Source organism: Helianthus annuus, chromosome 9 (genome assembly GCF_002127325.2).
Source record: "Helianthus annuus cultivar XRQ/B chromosome 9, HanXRQr2.0-SUNRISE, whole genome shotgun sequence".
Lineage (NCBI taxonomy): Eukaryota > Viridiplantae > Streptophyta > Magnoliopsida > Asterales > Asteraceae > Helianthus > Helianthus annuus.
Window position 1 is genome coordinate 136681751 of NC_035441.2, and position 16075 is coordinate 136697825.

Sequence of the window (16075 nt, forward strand, 5' to 3'; positions counted from 1 at the left end):
TGAACTGGAACATGTTCTTTCTGTTGGACCCTTGAAGTGTCTGGCTTTGGGACGTTTGGTGGAGGACCCGTGAGTAACTTTTGTTTATCTGGAGGTGGACCCACGGACTGCTTCTGTTTTTGAGCTGTTGTGGTTTCTGTTTGTTTGGTTTGATCTTGTTGAATGGTTTCTGGTTGTTGTTGAGGAGTTTCTGATCCTCTTTCTTGTCTTTCTTGTGGAATTGGTGCTTTCAGTTCATGAAGATCAACTTTTGCTAGTCTGGCAACATTATACTGCAATCTCTTTACTAACAAATGAACATTAGTAAGGGCTTGAGTATTTGTTTCTTCTTGTTTCTTCATTTTCTGAAGCTCTGGTATTCTTAATTTCTTTGAGCAGTTAATTCTACCAACAGCTTCTCAAAAGCCTCAGTCATGCTGCTGTTGTTGGCTCTGAGGAACTGTATTTCTTGAAGAATTCTTCCTGAACTTGAGCTTTCTCCTGCAGTTGCAACTCCAGCCATTTGTTTCTTGATTTCTTGTAGTTCATTGAGACCTTTCTTGAATTCTGATGAGCTCTCTCTGTTTTCTGATGACTCTTGCAGTTTGTTAAGAGCTGCAGTGTTATCTTCTGTCTGCTTCTGCACAGCTTTGACAGTTTCTGATAAAGCATTTATCTCTAATTTTTTATTTGATTTCTTCTAGTATCATATCAAGTTTTCTTTCTATAGCTTTGGCTTAAGGGTAGTTCCATACATTCCCTTATTTTCTCTGGTGAGATTGTAATAAAGATATTTCCCCACACATGTGCTGTTAGCTCAATCTGATTGAGACTTTGAGAGGTTTTACAGCTTGTTGTAAGAGTTTTTCTGGTACCTCTCTGGTCTTTGTTAAGGCTTGAGCTATCGGGCTTCTGATCAGAAATTCAATGAGAATTTGACACTTTATATCATATTCTTCAATATTGTCATTCATTGTTTCATTGTTGCTCTTTCATGGAAGAAATTCAGGTTCGGTGATGAAAGGAACATAGTGTTCGGTTGGTGGTATGTTGATGTTGATAGCTGCCATTGAGAATTTGGTGTTTTTGTTTTGGAAAAGGGTTTTAGGGTTTTGAGTTTGAAGGTTGAAGATGGAAGTCTCTGTTTTCGAATAATGTATTTATAGTGAATAAAGAAAGAGTTCTTTGAGTGTTTTTCGTAGGTTGTTTGTATTCAAGGTGGTTAATGACACCTTAATGATGTTTTAATCCGCTTAGGAAACAACCGTTTTTGAAAAACCTTTGTTTTATCTCTAATTTAATGTAAATCTTTTAATGAAAATTAGAGATACCAAGGATTTAACGGATAAACACTAATGTCCAACTTGCATCTTTTCTCCATGTGGGACCCCTTTTGTTTCAAAAAGGTCCAATAAAAACCTTTTCTAAGATTATGTATCTTCCCAAGTTTTCCTCTTGATGATATATATCAGAAAATCGTTGAGTAATGCTTTTGAGAGTTGAATTTCCTTTATATATATCATCAGAATGCATTTGATTCATTTACAGAAATTGAATCAGCATTTTTTTTAGATGAATGGGAATAAGTAGAGTTGGAAGATTTTTACTTACATTGCAGTTTTGAACTCCACACCTTTGCTCAGATTTTCAGGAAGTATTTGTCATATAACTTGTTCCAGTCCTCAGAAAAAAAAAATATTTTGAAAGAAACTTATGACCATAAGTTTCTTTGAATCTGGTTAAAGACAGTGTTTTCTGATGTTTCTTTCTGTTGACTTGTCAAACTTCCTGGTTGTCAAGAGATTTTTCTGATAGAAAATACGATTTTCTGATATATTATCAGATTTTCAGTTTATCTTGAGAATTTTCTGGTGTATGAACACATTCTGATGGCTTAATGGGTTTTCTGAAAAATTACTAGATTTTCTGATTGATCATCAGATTTTCTGAGTTTCACTAAATCCTATCAGATTTCATTTGATTTTCACCAAATTTTCCTTGTATTTTATCAGGCATGTTGTCTAAGTTCCCCTAGATCTATTGACATGTTTTTGTTTTTTTTTTAAGTTAAGAAAAAAAATAAGGCAAACTTAATATATAAGAAAAAACATTAAACACATAAAAGCAAACAAAACAAGTAAACACCAACTACTCTTCCTCCTCATCCAGTACGTTGTACATGCACTTCACATATAACCAGAGACTGGTTATTCGTCCAGTGTGATTCGTTGATGGAACCAGGGTAGGATCTCTTATGTTTTCTTAAAGTGCCAGCTCAGCCCTTGGATACCAGCTCCTCACTCCTCCGAAGTCTAGCTGACTGGTGATCACCTTGGTTACGAATCGAGGGTAGATCAGAAAAGGTTGAAGGTCATGAATGTTTGCTTCTAAGTCTCTCATGAGAAACTTAGTGTAGTTGTAAGGTTTTTCCTGTACAACAGCATGAATCATTTCCATCATCCTATGGGACAGCTCGTTGAAGTGCCCAATCTTTTTAGAAAAACAGACACTTAACTGTGTCACAAGATACTGGAAAGGTGGTATAAACCCAGATTTGCTAACCTGCCTTGACACATTGTTTGAATTGTAGCCCATTTCTATCAAGGTTTGTTGCACATCTGCCTTATCCAGTAAGGTGTTTTCTTGATCAACACCTAACCGGAGGACATCTCTGAGTGTTTCCTCCTTTATGGTGATTTTTACCCCCATAACCTCACTATCAATCCACATGGAAGTGCCACTTAAAATGATTTGAGCATTCCACCAGAATTCTTGAAGAAGTTCTGGATATATAGTGACATGTGTTGATACTGCAAAGCCCAAGGGACTTCGCATGATCATATTATACACATACCTGCAGTCCTCCCATGCAGGTCCTTCCAAGTTAGATCTTAGTCTAAGATTATGATGTCTGTGAAAAAGGAGAGGGAATTGTGTGACTTTCATTGATTTTGGGCGACCCATTTTAAAATAAGAAGTTTCTGATGAAGGGCTTTTGAAGAGATGATTTTGGTGTAAAGAAAGTCCTTTTCAGGTTGTTTATATTTATAGATGAAAGTGATAGTTCCTCATAAATGATATTAACAGCAAAAAGTTTTTATTTTCATCTCTTCAATTAAGACGATATCTGTTGCAGTGAATATGACAGTCTACTAAGCCCCATGTGTGAGTAAGCATTAAATATCTAGGCGGCTACTTTCATAGCTCCTAATCATTTTAGTGCCTACGTGTCTCTTAAACTTCTTACGGAAAAATGACGTTGCATGCATTGGTATTATAAGAATAATTCAATTTTCTGCAAAAATTTTCTTGTGACGGTTGATTTTTCTCTGCTGTATTAAATTTTATCTTAATGCATGTTACTTTTCCCCCTTTTTGTTTTTTTTAATAAAATACAAAAAAAACTATGCACAACTATGAATTTATACATATGGGATATGCATGAAGATAGGAAATCTAGATGATTAATGATCATCCTGATGTTTAAACAAAGTTTCTGATGTTGTATCAGAATTTCTGATGATTTCATCAGATTTTCTGATACCTCTTCAGATTTTCTGATAAATCATCACATTCATTGATGATTTATCAGACCTTCTGATGTTCCATCAGATTGATGGATTTCTTTATCAGAACCCTGTTTAATTAATCTTTGATTATCAGAATTTTGATGATAATCAATTTGGTTTTCAATTTGTGTCTTTTTGTTTTCTGAAAAATTTTCATCTTTTATATTTACCATGCCAAGTTTGCTGATCAAAAAATTGTGTCTCTTTTCATCAAGAGGCTTTGTAAAGATATCTGCAGTTTGGTTTTCAGTTGGAACAAAATACATTTCTATGTTACCTTTCTCCACATGATCTTTTACGAAGTGATATCTGACATCTATGTGTTTGGTTCTTGAGTGATGAACTGGATTTTCTGTTATTGCAATTGCACTCTTTGAATCACATAGGATTGGTATTTTTTTCAGATTTACTCCATAGTCTTTCAGTGAGTTTGCATCCACAACACTTGTGAACAGCAACTTGCTGCTGCTATATATTCTGATTCTGCTGTTGATGTGGCAACACAGTTTTGCTTCTTGCTTGCCCAACATACCAATTTTTCTCCCAAGATTTGACAAGCACCAGATGTGCTTTTTCTGTCAATCTTGCACCCTGCATAATCTACATCTGTGTATGCAATTAATTCAAGGTTTGTATCCTTTGGATACCAGAGACCAAGTTCTGATGTGCCTTTTAGATATTTAAAAACCCCTTTTACAGCTTTTAAGTGGGATTCTTTAGGATCACATTGATATCTGGCCAGAAAGCATGTTGCAAACATGATATCTGGTCTTCTTGCAGTTAAATATAGCAATGATCCTATCATCCCCCTATAGGTTTTAATATCTACACTAATTCCATCTTTATCAGAATCTAAATTTGTTCTCTGTTGTCATGGGAGTTTTTGAAAGAGAGCAGTTTTCAAGTGAGTATTTTTGTAGAATTGTTTTCACATATTTTGATTGACTCAAAAATATTCCATCAATTCTTTGTTTAACTTGTAACCCTAAGAAAAAGATTAACTCACCCATCATACTCATTTCAAAGTGGCTTGTCATCAACTTTTGAAACTTTTTACAAAATTTTTCATTTGTTGATCCAAATATAATGTCATCAACATATATCTGGACCAACAAAGTATGACCTTTGTGTGTTTTGAGGAAAAGTGTGGTGTCAATAGTACCTTTAGTAAACCCAGAATTGAGTAAGAAGTTTGACAAGGTTTCATACCAGGCTCTAGGAGCTTGCTTCAACCCATACAAGGCTTTGTTTAATCTATAAACATGATTTTGAAATTTTGGATCAACAAAGCCTTCTGGTTGCTGCACATAAACTTATTCCTCAATTTTACCATTCAGGAAAGCTGATTTTACATCCATTTGATAAACTTTGAAATCCTTGGATGCAGCATAAGCAAGAAAAATTCTTACTGCTTCTAATCTAGCTACTGGTGCAAAAGTTTCATCATAATCAATACCTTCTTGTTGACAGTAACCTTTGACCACTAACCTTGCTTTGTTCCTGGTGATTATGCCATTCTCATCAGATTTATTCCTGAATACCCATTTTGAGCCTATGACAGATTTGTCCTTAGGCTTGGGTACTAGATCCCATACCTTGCTCTTTTCAAACTGATCAAGCTCTTCTTGCATAGCTTGAATCCAGTCTGAGTCATTCAGAGCTTCTTTGACAGACTTAGGTTCTATCTTGCTTAAGAACCCAGCATATGCACACTCATGTGCAGTTGTAGATCTTGTTCTCACACCATCAGCTGGATTGCTAATGATGTCAGAATGAACATGTCCTTTGATCCATCTTAACTTGTTATGAAAAGTTGTTGGTTCTGATGGATTTGAAGTTTCCCCTTGAACAGTTGACTCAGTTGTGGGTAGTGTGCCAGAATTTTGATTTTCTGATGCACTACTCACTTGTTCTGCAGGGTTAGTACATGAAATATCTGTTGATTTGTATGTGAGAGATTTATCATGTTCTAGGAAATCTTCAGATATCATTTTAAAGAGATGTTCATAATTTTCTTGTTTGTCAGAAAAATTTATTTCTTTCATGTATTCATCAGAAACCTCTGTTTCTGATGAGTCATCAAATGAAACATACAAACTTTCTCTGATTGTCCTTGTGTTAAGAATAAGAATTCTATAAGCTTTTGAGGACAAAGAGTATCCAAGAAAAATACCTTTTTCTGCTTTTCTGTCAAATTTTTCAAGACTTTCAAAATCATTGAAAACAAAACATCTACAACCAAATGTGTATAAAAATTTTACACTTGGAATCCTTCCATTAATAATGTTGTAAGGTGTTTTGTTTAGCCTTTTGTTGGTTAGGGTTCTGTTTTGAGTAAAACATGCATTTGCTATTGCTTCTGCCCAAAAGTGAGTTGGCATTTTAGCATAAGCAAGCATTGTTCGGGAAGCTTCTACTAAGGTTCTATTCTTTCTTTCAACAACCCCATTCTGTTGAGGGGTTCTGGGAGCAGAAAAATCATGAGAGATTCCTTTGCTTACAAGAAAGCTCTCAATTTGAATTTTTAAACTCTGTCCCATTGTCTGATCTGATCCTTCTGACTATTAGTTTTAACAGATTTTCAATTTTCTTAATAAAATTAATGATCAGATCATGTGTTTCATTTTTCTTTCTTAAAAATTCGACCCATGTATATCTGGAAAAATCATCAACTATTACTAGTATGTATTTCTTTCCAGAAAAACTTTCTGTACTTATGGGTCCGCACAAATCCATGTGTAAAAGTTCCAAATTTTGTGTAATAGAAGACTCAGAAATTGATTTGTGTGAGCTTCTTTTGGATTTTTCCATCTCACGAGCATCACAAATTTTATCCTTCTTTGAGGATATAAAAGGTAATCCTTTTACCAGACCCTTTCTTGCTAGTTTGCTTAGATTTTTGAAATTTAAGTGGGCCAACCTTTTATGCCACAACCAACTACTTCCTTTGTTGATTTTTGAAAATAAACATAATTTTGGATGTTCATTTTCTTCTTTGAAATCAAAATAGTATATTGATTGTCTTATTCTTTTTCCACTTAAATAGATTTTGTTATCATCCATACCTATCAGCAAGCATTTTTCTGGTAAAAAGGTTACCTGAAAACCTTTGTCACAGAATTGACCACAACTCAGCAAATTATACTTTAAGCCTTCAACATAGGCTACTTTCTCAATGGTCAAGCATCCATACCTTATACATCCATATCCCATGATCCTCCCTTTCACTCCATTTCCAAAATTTACCATTTTACCCAGCTTTGAAACAAAGTTGCTGAGTAAGCTCCTATCCCCAGTCATGTGCTTGGAGCTTCCTGAATGGCAGTACTAGATCTGTTGCACATGATGGTCCTGAAATGGAATGGTTAGAGGGTTTTTGGTACCCAGGCATGCTTGGGTACTCTTTCTGATGAAATTTTAATCCGATTATTTCTTCTTAATGGTCTTTCATCAGAATTTCTGTTGTATGCTGAGCCATAAACAGATTTTTTATTTTTCTATTAGAGATGGTGTTGAACAAGCTTCAGTATGTCAACACACATACAAGATTCATCAGAATTTTCTGATATACTTTCTTGTGATGGAATGATGGGATAATTTTGAAAAAATGAGTGAACTGCTTCTGGAGTTTTTACAGACTCTTGTTTGCATTAACTTCTTTTTGGTTCAAAGTTGGGTTTATCAAAAGAGTATTCAGAACATGTTGACTTGCAAGTTTCAGAATTAGTTTCTGATGTAAATTTATCAGAAATCTGTTGAGTCGCTTTTACAAAGACAGTGGGTTTGCTGTTACTTGTTCTTACATATCCCAAACCCTCTCCTTTGTTCTTTGGTGTGGACTCAATGAAGTTTATAAATTCTTTGGCTTGTTGAAAACCTCTTACATTAATTTCTTTATCATTGATTTTCTTGTAAAGATCTTTTCTTTCATTTTCATAGAACTCAATTTTAGCTCTTTGATCTAAACTTTCTTCCATGAGTAATTGGTTTTCAAGAATAATCTTTTTCATGGTCCTTTGCAACTCATCAGATTTTTCACTATCTGATTGATGTTTAACTTGCAGATTTAGAAAATCGGGCATGAGCTCATTTAGCTTGTGTTCAAGATCAAGATTGTCTAAATTTACCTGTTGTCCTGAAGTTTTTGGTATGTCATCAGAAAGTGCCATGAGGCAGAAGTTGGCCATTTCTTCTTCTTCATCATCATAAGAGTTATCAGATAGCCATGTATTTGTCCCTACAATTAAGCTGACTGGCTGTTGCTGCTTCTTAGCTTCTTCAAGCTTCTTCTCATAGTAAGCAACATCTTTCAGCTTCTTGGTCTTGCATTCTGATGCATAATGACCTCTTTGCTTGCACTTGTAGCACACAACCTCAGCTTTCCCTTTATCCTTAGATCTAACTTCTTCCTTAGATCTTCCATCCTCCCTCTATCATTTCTCTGGTATCTCTGGACTCCTCCCCTCAACCTCTACTCAAATGTTTTGGTGAGCAGTGCTATTGCTTCAGCAAAAGCTGAAAAATCTGATGAAGTATCAGAAATTTCAAAGCTTTGGTTGTTTGAAGGTTGTGGATCATTGGAAGGTGTTGGTCTTTGTGAGTTTGAGATAAGAGCTAAAGATCCCCCTCTTTGAATGGTTTCTTCAAATATGTCTTCCTCTCTGGGGATCAAGATGCTGTATAAGTCATGAAGACTCATGTTTCCTTGTTCTAAGGTTGAGGACAAAGTCATGGTCAGGCTTCTCCATTCTCTAGGTAAAGCATCAAGAAATTTTATGTTTCTTTCATCATTTGATTTAGTTATACCAAATTTCTTTAGCTCGTTTAAAAGTTTTGTAAATCTTTGATATGTATCATTTAATCTTTCATTAGGTAAACTTTTAAACCTCTCATATGAGGAAGCATTGTTTGTTCTCTTGTTTCTTTTCATCCTTTCTCCTCCTTCACAAAGATTTTCCAACTGATCCCATATTTCCTTAGCTGATGCACATGCATCAACTTGCGAAAATATGTCATTGGGGATGGCCATTATTAAGAGTGACTTTGCCCTTTCATCCCCAGCCACCAGATCCTTGTCTTCCGCGCTCCAGTTTATTTCACTTTTGGGAGCACGGGAGGCAGGGATTCCTGGTGTTTGGTCAGTTGCTGGAACTGCTGGTATATCAGTCATTGGTATATGTGGACCCCTTTCAATGGATTGAAACAGAGCTCGGTCATGACCATTTAGGAAATTGACCATCCTGATTTTCCATTGGGGGTATTCCTCTCTGACCAGAGTCGAAGGTTTAGACATAGAACCAATATTAAAAGCATTATTCCAGGATTGAAAGTTGGCCATATTTAGAGAAAAGAAGATGAGCGATCGATCATTTGAAAATAGTTTATTCAATCTGCTCTGATACCAATTGTTGGACCCAGTATGGCCTAAACAACTTCTTTTCACGTAATATGGCAAGTGATTTCAGTAGATGTGAAAAAGATGTGCGGAAATGGAAATCAGACTTTCAGAAACAAGACCTACAGAATTATCAAGTTTATATCACTTTGAAACAAAATAGTTTACAAGGTGATTGTAAGATTATTATCTAATACAAATGAATCTTGAATTCTATGGGTGAGAAGGGCAATGGAGTTTGTGTGTTGTATATGAATGCTAAGCTTCAAACTCAATTGTCTTCTGCTGGTTAAGCCTTCTATTTATAGAAGGCTGGGTACATGAATAAACAATAGTTTATTCATGCAAAAAGTCCTGCAAAAAGTAGCAATTTGACATATTCATTGAATCCAATGTTCAAGTTGCCTTTGTAATCATGATATCCAATAATATCAACTTACTTTGGTCATTGTGGCAGGATAGAGTTGAGTTTTAGACAAGTGGGGTATTCATCAGAATTTCTGATAAACCACTTCATCAGAAATTCTGGTGAACAAATCATCAGAAAATCTGATGATCAGAATCGTCAGAAACTAATGATATTTAATCAGAAATTCATCAGATCCATCAGAAATGACCTTCTCTGATAATCCAAAACAGCTCTTGATCAACTTCTGATTCTTTGAAGTAGATGTTGTGTATTTCAGTTGTCCTATCTGATCTTCTTTTTCTTGTGATCTTCAGGACTGTTATCTCTTCATCGATCCAGTTGATTGTGATTTTCTTCAATACTTACAAATAAAGTTTCCTAACAGTTTCCCCCTAAGTATTGTAAGAAAATGAACTATCTTTGTCAACATATACAACTTTTAACTAATCCTTGAAAAGAAAAATCAAGCAACTAAGTTCAGAAACATAAAACATAATCAAACCAGCCATTGTTCAAAACAGAAAAAAAAACTTAAAATATTGTTCAAAAACAGAAATTTAATCTCATCAATTCATTAATTGATCTTTACTCCACTTCTGTATTTATCCCCTGGTTTCAGCCTTTTCTTGTGATCAATTGCCTTTTGAGTTTCCTTGTACATTTCTTTGTACCATCCTCTTGACTCCATCCAGTTTTCAATGCAATCTTCAATTGTTTTTCTCAGTTGGTCATTGTTCTTTCCCTTCTTTTTGAGCTGCTCTTGTTTCTCATTCATGCAGTTTCTTATATATTTCAGAGTTTGATTTGAATACCTCCATATTTCACTGATTCTGAACAGAGCTTTCTCATCATTAGCATCTTTGAAGACTACACACATTTCTGGTTTGTCAAAGATTGCTCCAGTTCTTACCAGTTTAGAAGGAATTTCAGCTGGAATGGTGGTGTTGGGAGGAGGTATTAGCACTTTGTTGCTATACTCAAAATTGATACATAGATCAAAGTCTGCCAGTGCAGCCCTGTTGTATAACTTTGCTCCTGCACTTTTGAGACTGTCAGGGGCTCTTCTAATCACGACTGAACTGCTTTTCTCTTTATCAATGATATTCTTCATTTTGACTATTCCCATTGGGTGAATATCATCAGCCAGATTTGCATCAGTAACCTTTTGTTCACTATTATCTTTTCTGATCAGGGTATACTTGTTTTGTCCTTCATAACCTAAGATGCCTCCTCCAGTGGTCAAAGTATCGATTCTTTCAATAGATACTATTGGATTGGTCATGTGTTTGTGCAGAATTAACCAGCCTCCATTGTTTCTGTTTTCAACAATACCCTTACTCAATGGGGAGAGTGGCCTTTTTGGGTTGTTTTCTGGACCTTTCCAGTAGTAGTGCTTTAGATGTTCTTCAGGGTACATGATTGTGTGTAAATCACCTTTCAGCACTTCTACTTCTTTGATGTTTCCTTCTGAATCTTCTCTCAGTACTTTTCTTGGCCTTTTTGAGGAGGTTACTTCATGTTCCATTCTTCTCTTTTCTTTTGTATCCATCCTTATGCTAAAATCCGTTTCTCCTGTGATGGCTGTAGAAGATGACTGAACTGGAACATGTTCTTTCTGTTGGACCCTTGAAGTGTCTGGCTTTGGGACGTTTGGTGGAGGACCCATGAGTAACTTTTGTTTATCTGGAGGTGGACCCATGGACTGCTTCTGTTTTTGAGCTGTTGAGGTTTCTGTTTGTTTGGTTTGATCTTGTTGAAGGGTTTCTGGTTGTTGTTGAGGAATTTCTGATCCTCTTTCTTGTCTTTCTTGTGGAATTGGTGCTTTCAGTTCCTGAATATCAACTTTTGCTAGTCTGGCAACATTATACTGCAATCTCTTTACTAACAAATGAACATTAGTAAGGGCTTGAGTATTTGTTTCTTCTTGTTTCTTCATTTTCTGAAGCTCCTGGTATTCTTGATTTCTTTGTACAGTTAATTCTACCAACAGCTTCTCAAAAGCCTCAGTCATGCTGTTGTTGTTGGCTCTGAGGAACTGTATTTCTTCAAGAATTCTTCCTGAACTTGAGCTTTCTCCTGTAGTTGCAACTCCAGCCATTTGTTTCTTGATTTCTTGATTTCTTGTAGTTCATTGAGAGCTTTCTTGAATTCTGATGAGCTCTCTCTGTTTTCTGATGACTCTTGCAGTTTGTTGAGAGCTGCAGTGTTATCTTCTGTCTGCTTCTGCACAACTTTGACAGTTTCTGATAAAGCATTGATCTCTGATTTTTTATTTGATTTCTTCCAGTATCATATCAAGTTTTCTTTCTGTAGTTGTTTTCTCAGTGGCAGTTGTATCTTCAAGTTCCTTGTGAAGTTGTTCAGTGGACATAGATTGATGTCCTTGGTAAATAGGAGAAACAACCGATGTTCCACCTCTAACACCAGCAGAAAACACATTCTCTGCTGTTCTAAGGTTAAGAGGATGGAAATATTCCATATTCTCTGTTCCCTAACCAGAAAACTGAAACATATTCAAGTCCTGGTTTTCCTCATATCCTTGAACCCTTTCAGGTTCTCCATGAGTTGTTGAGAAACTCTTAGTTTTCTCATCCAGGTTTCCTTGATCAGTAGACTGATCTCCACCTGTTGCCACCACATTTTCCTCCTCAGGATTTGATTCAGAAAATGGGTCTTTGGTTTCACTCACATTTTGTTTTGTGGAAATAGTGCCTCTATGTAAAATTTCATACTTTCCTTGAATTGACTCATCAGAATCACTCTCAGAATTATGAAATATATTGAGTTTAGAATGTTGTGCACCTGTTTCTCCCATATGTGAGATTTCAGCATGATGTTCTTCTGCCACATGACTCATATTCACAACTTCATCAGCTGGATGAGGATCAGATTCACCCTGTTGCTCCATTCTTGGTGTGCTTGACTCTTGTGCATCATACTCCATGGGGGACACATTTTCAAAACCTTCTTTGTTTTCTGGCTTTTTGCTTAACATCTTCAGGTATTCTGTTCTGTATGGTGAATCTTCTGGTATCAGATACATCATTCTTTCTGACAGAACAGGTACATCATAATCTGACTTCCAAGACCCTACAGCAGTCCAAGGTCTCATGATTTCTGTTTTCCACATATTTTCTGATGCTGGAATTTCTAGGTTCCTTTCAGAAAGTGCATCAGAAATTATGATTGACAGAAATCTGGGAAAGGGTAGATGTGAATCTATCCATCCAGTTTTAATCAGAATTGATCTTCTGATCAGATTAAATATTTCTGTTCCAAAATCGATATTCAACCCACTAATGAGACTGAACATGATTGTCAGAACATTCATATTTATCTGATCTGTACCTCCAATTTTTGATGATAAACACTTGTTCAGAATCTCCATTAACACTTGCCAGAAGGCAGGTAGCTTGTTTCTCTTGAATTCATTGATTTTTTGAAACCTTTATCTTGTAACCCATTACAGCATCAAGTAGCGAGAACATATCTTCTTTTTCTGGTGCTTCTTCATAGCTTTGGCTTAAGGGTAGTTCCAAACATTCCCTTATTTTCTCCGGTGAGATTGTAATAAAGATATTTCCCCACACATGTGCTGTTAGCTCAATCTGATTTGAGACTTTGAGAGTTTTTATAGCTTGTTGTAAGAGTTTTTCTGGTACCTTTCTGGTCTTTGTTAAGGCTTGAGCTATCGGGCTTCTGATCAGAAATTCAATGAGAATTTGACACTTTATATCACATTCTTCAATATTGTCATTCATTGCTTCATTGTTGCTCTTTAATGGAAGAAATTCAGCTTCGGTGATGAAAGGAACAGAGTGTTCGATTGGTAGTATGTTGATGTTGGTAGCTGCCATTGAGAATTTGGGTTTTTGTTTTGGAAAAGGGTTTTAGGGTTTTGAGTTTGAAGGTTGAAGATGGAAGTCTCTGTTTTCGAATGATGTATTTATAGTGAATAAAGACAGAGATCTTTGAGTGTTTTTCGTAGGTTGTTTGTATTCAAGGTGGTTAATGACACCTTAATGATGTTTTAATCCGTTTAGGAAACAACCATTTTTGAAAAACCTTTCGTTTATCTCTAATTTAATGTAAATATTTTAATGAAAATTAGAGATACCAAGGATTTAGCGGATAAACACTAATGTCCAACTTGCACCTTTTCTCCATGTGGACCCTTTTTGTTTCAAAAAGGTCCAATGAAAACCTTTTCTGAGATTATGTATCTTCCCAAGTTTTCCTCTTGATGATATATATCAGAAAATCTTTGAGTAATGCTTTTGAGAGTTGAATTTCCTTTATATATCATCAGAATGCATTTGATTCATTTACAGAAATAGAATCAGCATTTTTTTTTGAGATGAGAGGGAATAAGTAGAGTTCGAAGATTTTTACTTACATTGCAGTTTTGAACTCCACACCTTTGCTCAGATTTTCAGGAAGTATTTGTCATACAGCTTGTTCCAGTCCTCAGAAAAAAAAATATTTTGAAAGAAACTTATAACCATAAGTTTCTTTGAATCTGGTTAAAGACAGTGTTTTCTGATGTTTCTTTCTGTTGACTTGTCAAACTTCCTGGTTGTCAAGAGATTTTTCTGATAGAAAATATGATTTTCTAATATATTATCAGATTTTCAGTTTATCTTGAGAATTTTCTGGTGTATGAACACATTCTGATGGCTTAATGGGTTTTCTGAAAAATTACCAGATTTTCTGAGTTTCACTAAATCCTATCAGATTTCATTTGATTTTCACCAGATTTTCCTTGTATTTTATCAGGCATGTTGTCTAAGTTCCCCCTAGATCTATTGACATATTTTTGTTGTTTTTTTAAGTTAAGAAAAAAATAAGGCAAACTTAGTATATAACAAAAAACATTAAACACATAAAAACAAACAAAACAAGTAAACACCAACTACTCTTCCTCCTCATCCAGTACGTTGTACATACACTTCACATATAACCAGAGACTGGTTATTCGTCCAGTGTGATTCGTTGATGGAACCAGGGTAGGATGTAATGGTGTGGACACATGCTGAGATTTCAAGAAGATAAGATCTCCTTGGTATGGAACAATGGCATTAAGTGGGGAAGACTGCAGATGTGAATCATTTGAGCTAACCACTGCTGATGACTTTGATGATCCAGCATTGGCTTCAAAAGGTAGTGGAATAGGAGGTAATGGTGTGGACACATGCTGACTTTGATCCACTGTTTGAGGACTTTTATCAACAATGTTTGATGATGTGGAAGCAGGGGTTAATGGGCTACTTTGGTCAACAACTGTTGAGGTAACAGTGGTTGAACTTTGACAGCTGTTTTGAACATCTGCTGCTCTTCCACTTGATGTAGACTTTTGTTGTGGAATGATGATTTCATATCCATAGTCTGATGATGAATTTTCCGATGGACCTGCATTGTTAGACTTGACAGCAACACTTTCAAATGTGAATTTATCAAGATCAAATAAATCTGCAGGATTTGCTGGGATTTTCATTGATGAAAGTTCATTGAACTTTACATTCAAAGTCTCTTCCACTGTCTTGGTCCTTGTGTTAAACACTTTGTAGGCCTTAGTAGTGGTTGAGTATCCCAGATATTAACCACAATCAATTTTGGCTGCAAACTTTGAGATAGAATCTTTTAAGTTTAAAATGAAGCATGGGCAGCCAAAAACCTTGAAATATGAAATCAATGGCTTTATTTTATACAGCAGTTCAGAGGCAGTCTTTTGATGCCTGGGGAAGATTAAAACTCTGTTTTGGACATAGCAAGCAGTGTTTATTGCCTCTGCCCAAAAAGTTAATGGCAAACCTGAATCAACAAGCATGGTTCTGGCAGCCTCAATCAAAGTCCTGTTCTTTCTTTCAACAACCCCATTTTGTTCTGGTGTTCTTGGAATGCTGTATTGCCTCACAATTCCTTTTGACACACAGAAATCATCTAACTCCTTGTTTCTGAACTCTGTGCCATTATCACTTCTGAAGATTTTTACTGGCAAGTCAAACTGCTTTTCAACCTGTTTCACAAAGTCTTGCAGAATGCCTGCAGTCTCATCTTTTGAGTGTAAAAAGTAAGTCCATGTAAACCTAGAAAAGTCATCAACAATAACCAAACAATATCTCTTTTTCTTAAGACTCATGACTTTAACTGGGCCAAATAAATCCATATGAAGCATTTGTAAACATTTGGTTGTTTTGGACTCATCAATTGATTTGTATGAGCTTTTATGTTGTTTTCCTTTTAGGCAAGAAACACAATGCTCAGGACAGGTGAACAGTTTTTGAGGTAAACCTCTTACTAACCCCTGTTTTGAAATAGCAGAGATTGTCTTGAGATTTGTGTGCCCCAATCTCCTGTGCCATAATTCTGTCTCTTTGTTTGAGGCAGCTGAGAAAAGACAGGCATCAGTTCTGGGGCTCTCTTTTGACAAATCCACTACATAAACATTGCCACTTCTTTGAGCAACAAGTTTGGTTTTTCCAGTTTTTATTATTGCTTCAATCTTTTCAACCATTTCTGGTCCAACAATCCTACAACAATCCTTTGTAAAGAATGAGCCATAGCCCTTATCACTCATTTGTGAGACACTCAGGAGGTTGAATTTTAGATTGTCTATCAGATTGACATTTTCAAATTTTACATTACCAGACTGTACTGTACCAGACCCCAGAACTTTCCCTTTACTATTATTACCAAGGGATATATCACCCCCTCCATGGATTT

General features: G+C 35.7%; 1 protein-coding gene across 1 annotated transcript; it reads right to left on the minus strand.

Moving 5' to 3' along the window:
- Nucleotides 1–361: 361 nt before the first annotated feature.
- LOC110876427 lies at nucleotides 362–5539 on the minus strand. The gene is made up of 3 exons (XM_022124602.1): nucleotides 5037–5539; nucleotides 2542–2695; nucleotides 362–679 (listed from the first exon to the last, which is right to left on the minus strand). Exons 1-3 carry the CDS (start codon nucleotides 5537–5539, stop codon nucleotides 362–364), a joined length of 975 nt encoding a protein of 324 aa, XP_021980294.1.
- Nucleotides 5540–16075: the final 10536 nt, after the last annotated feature.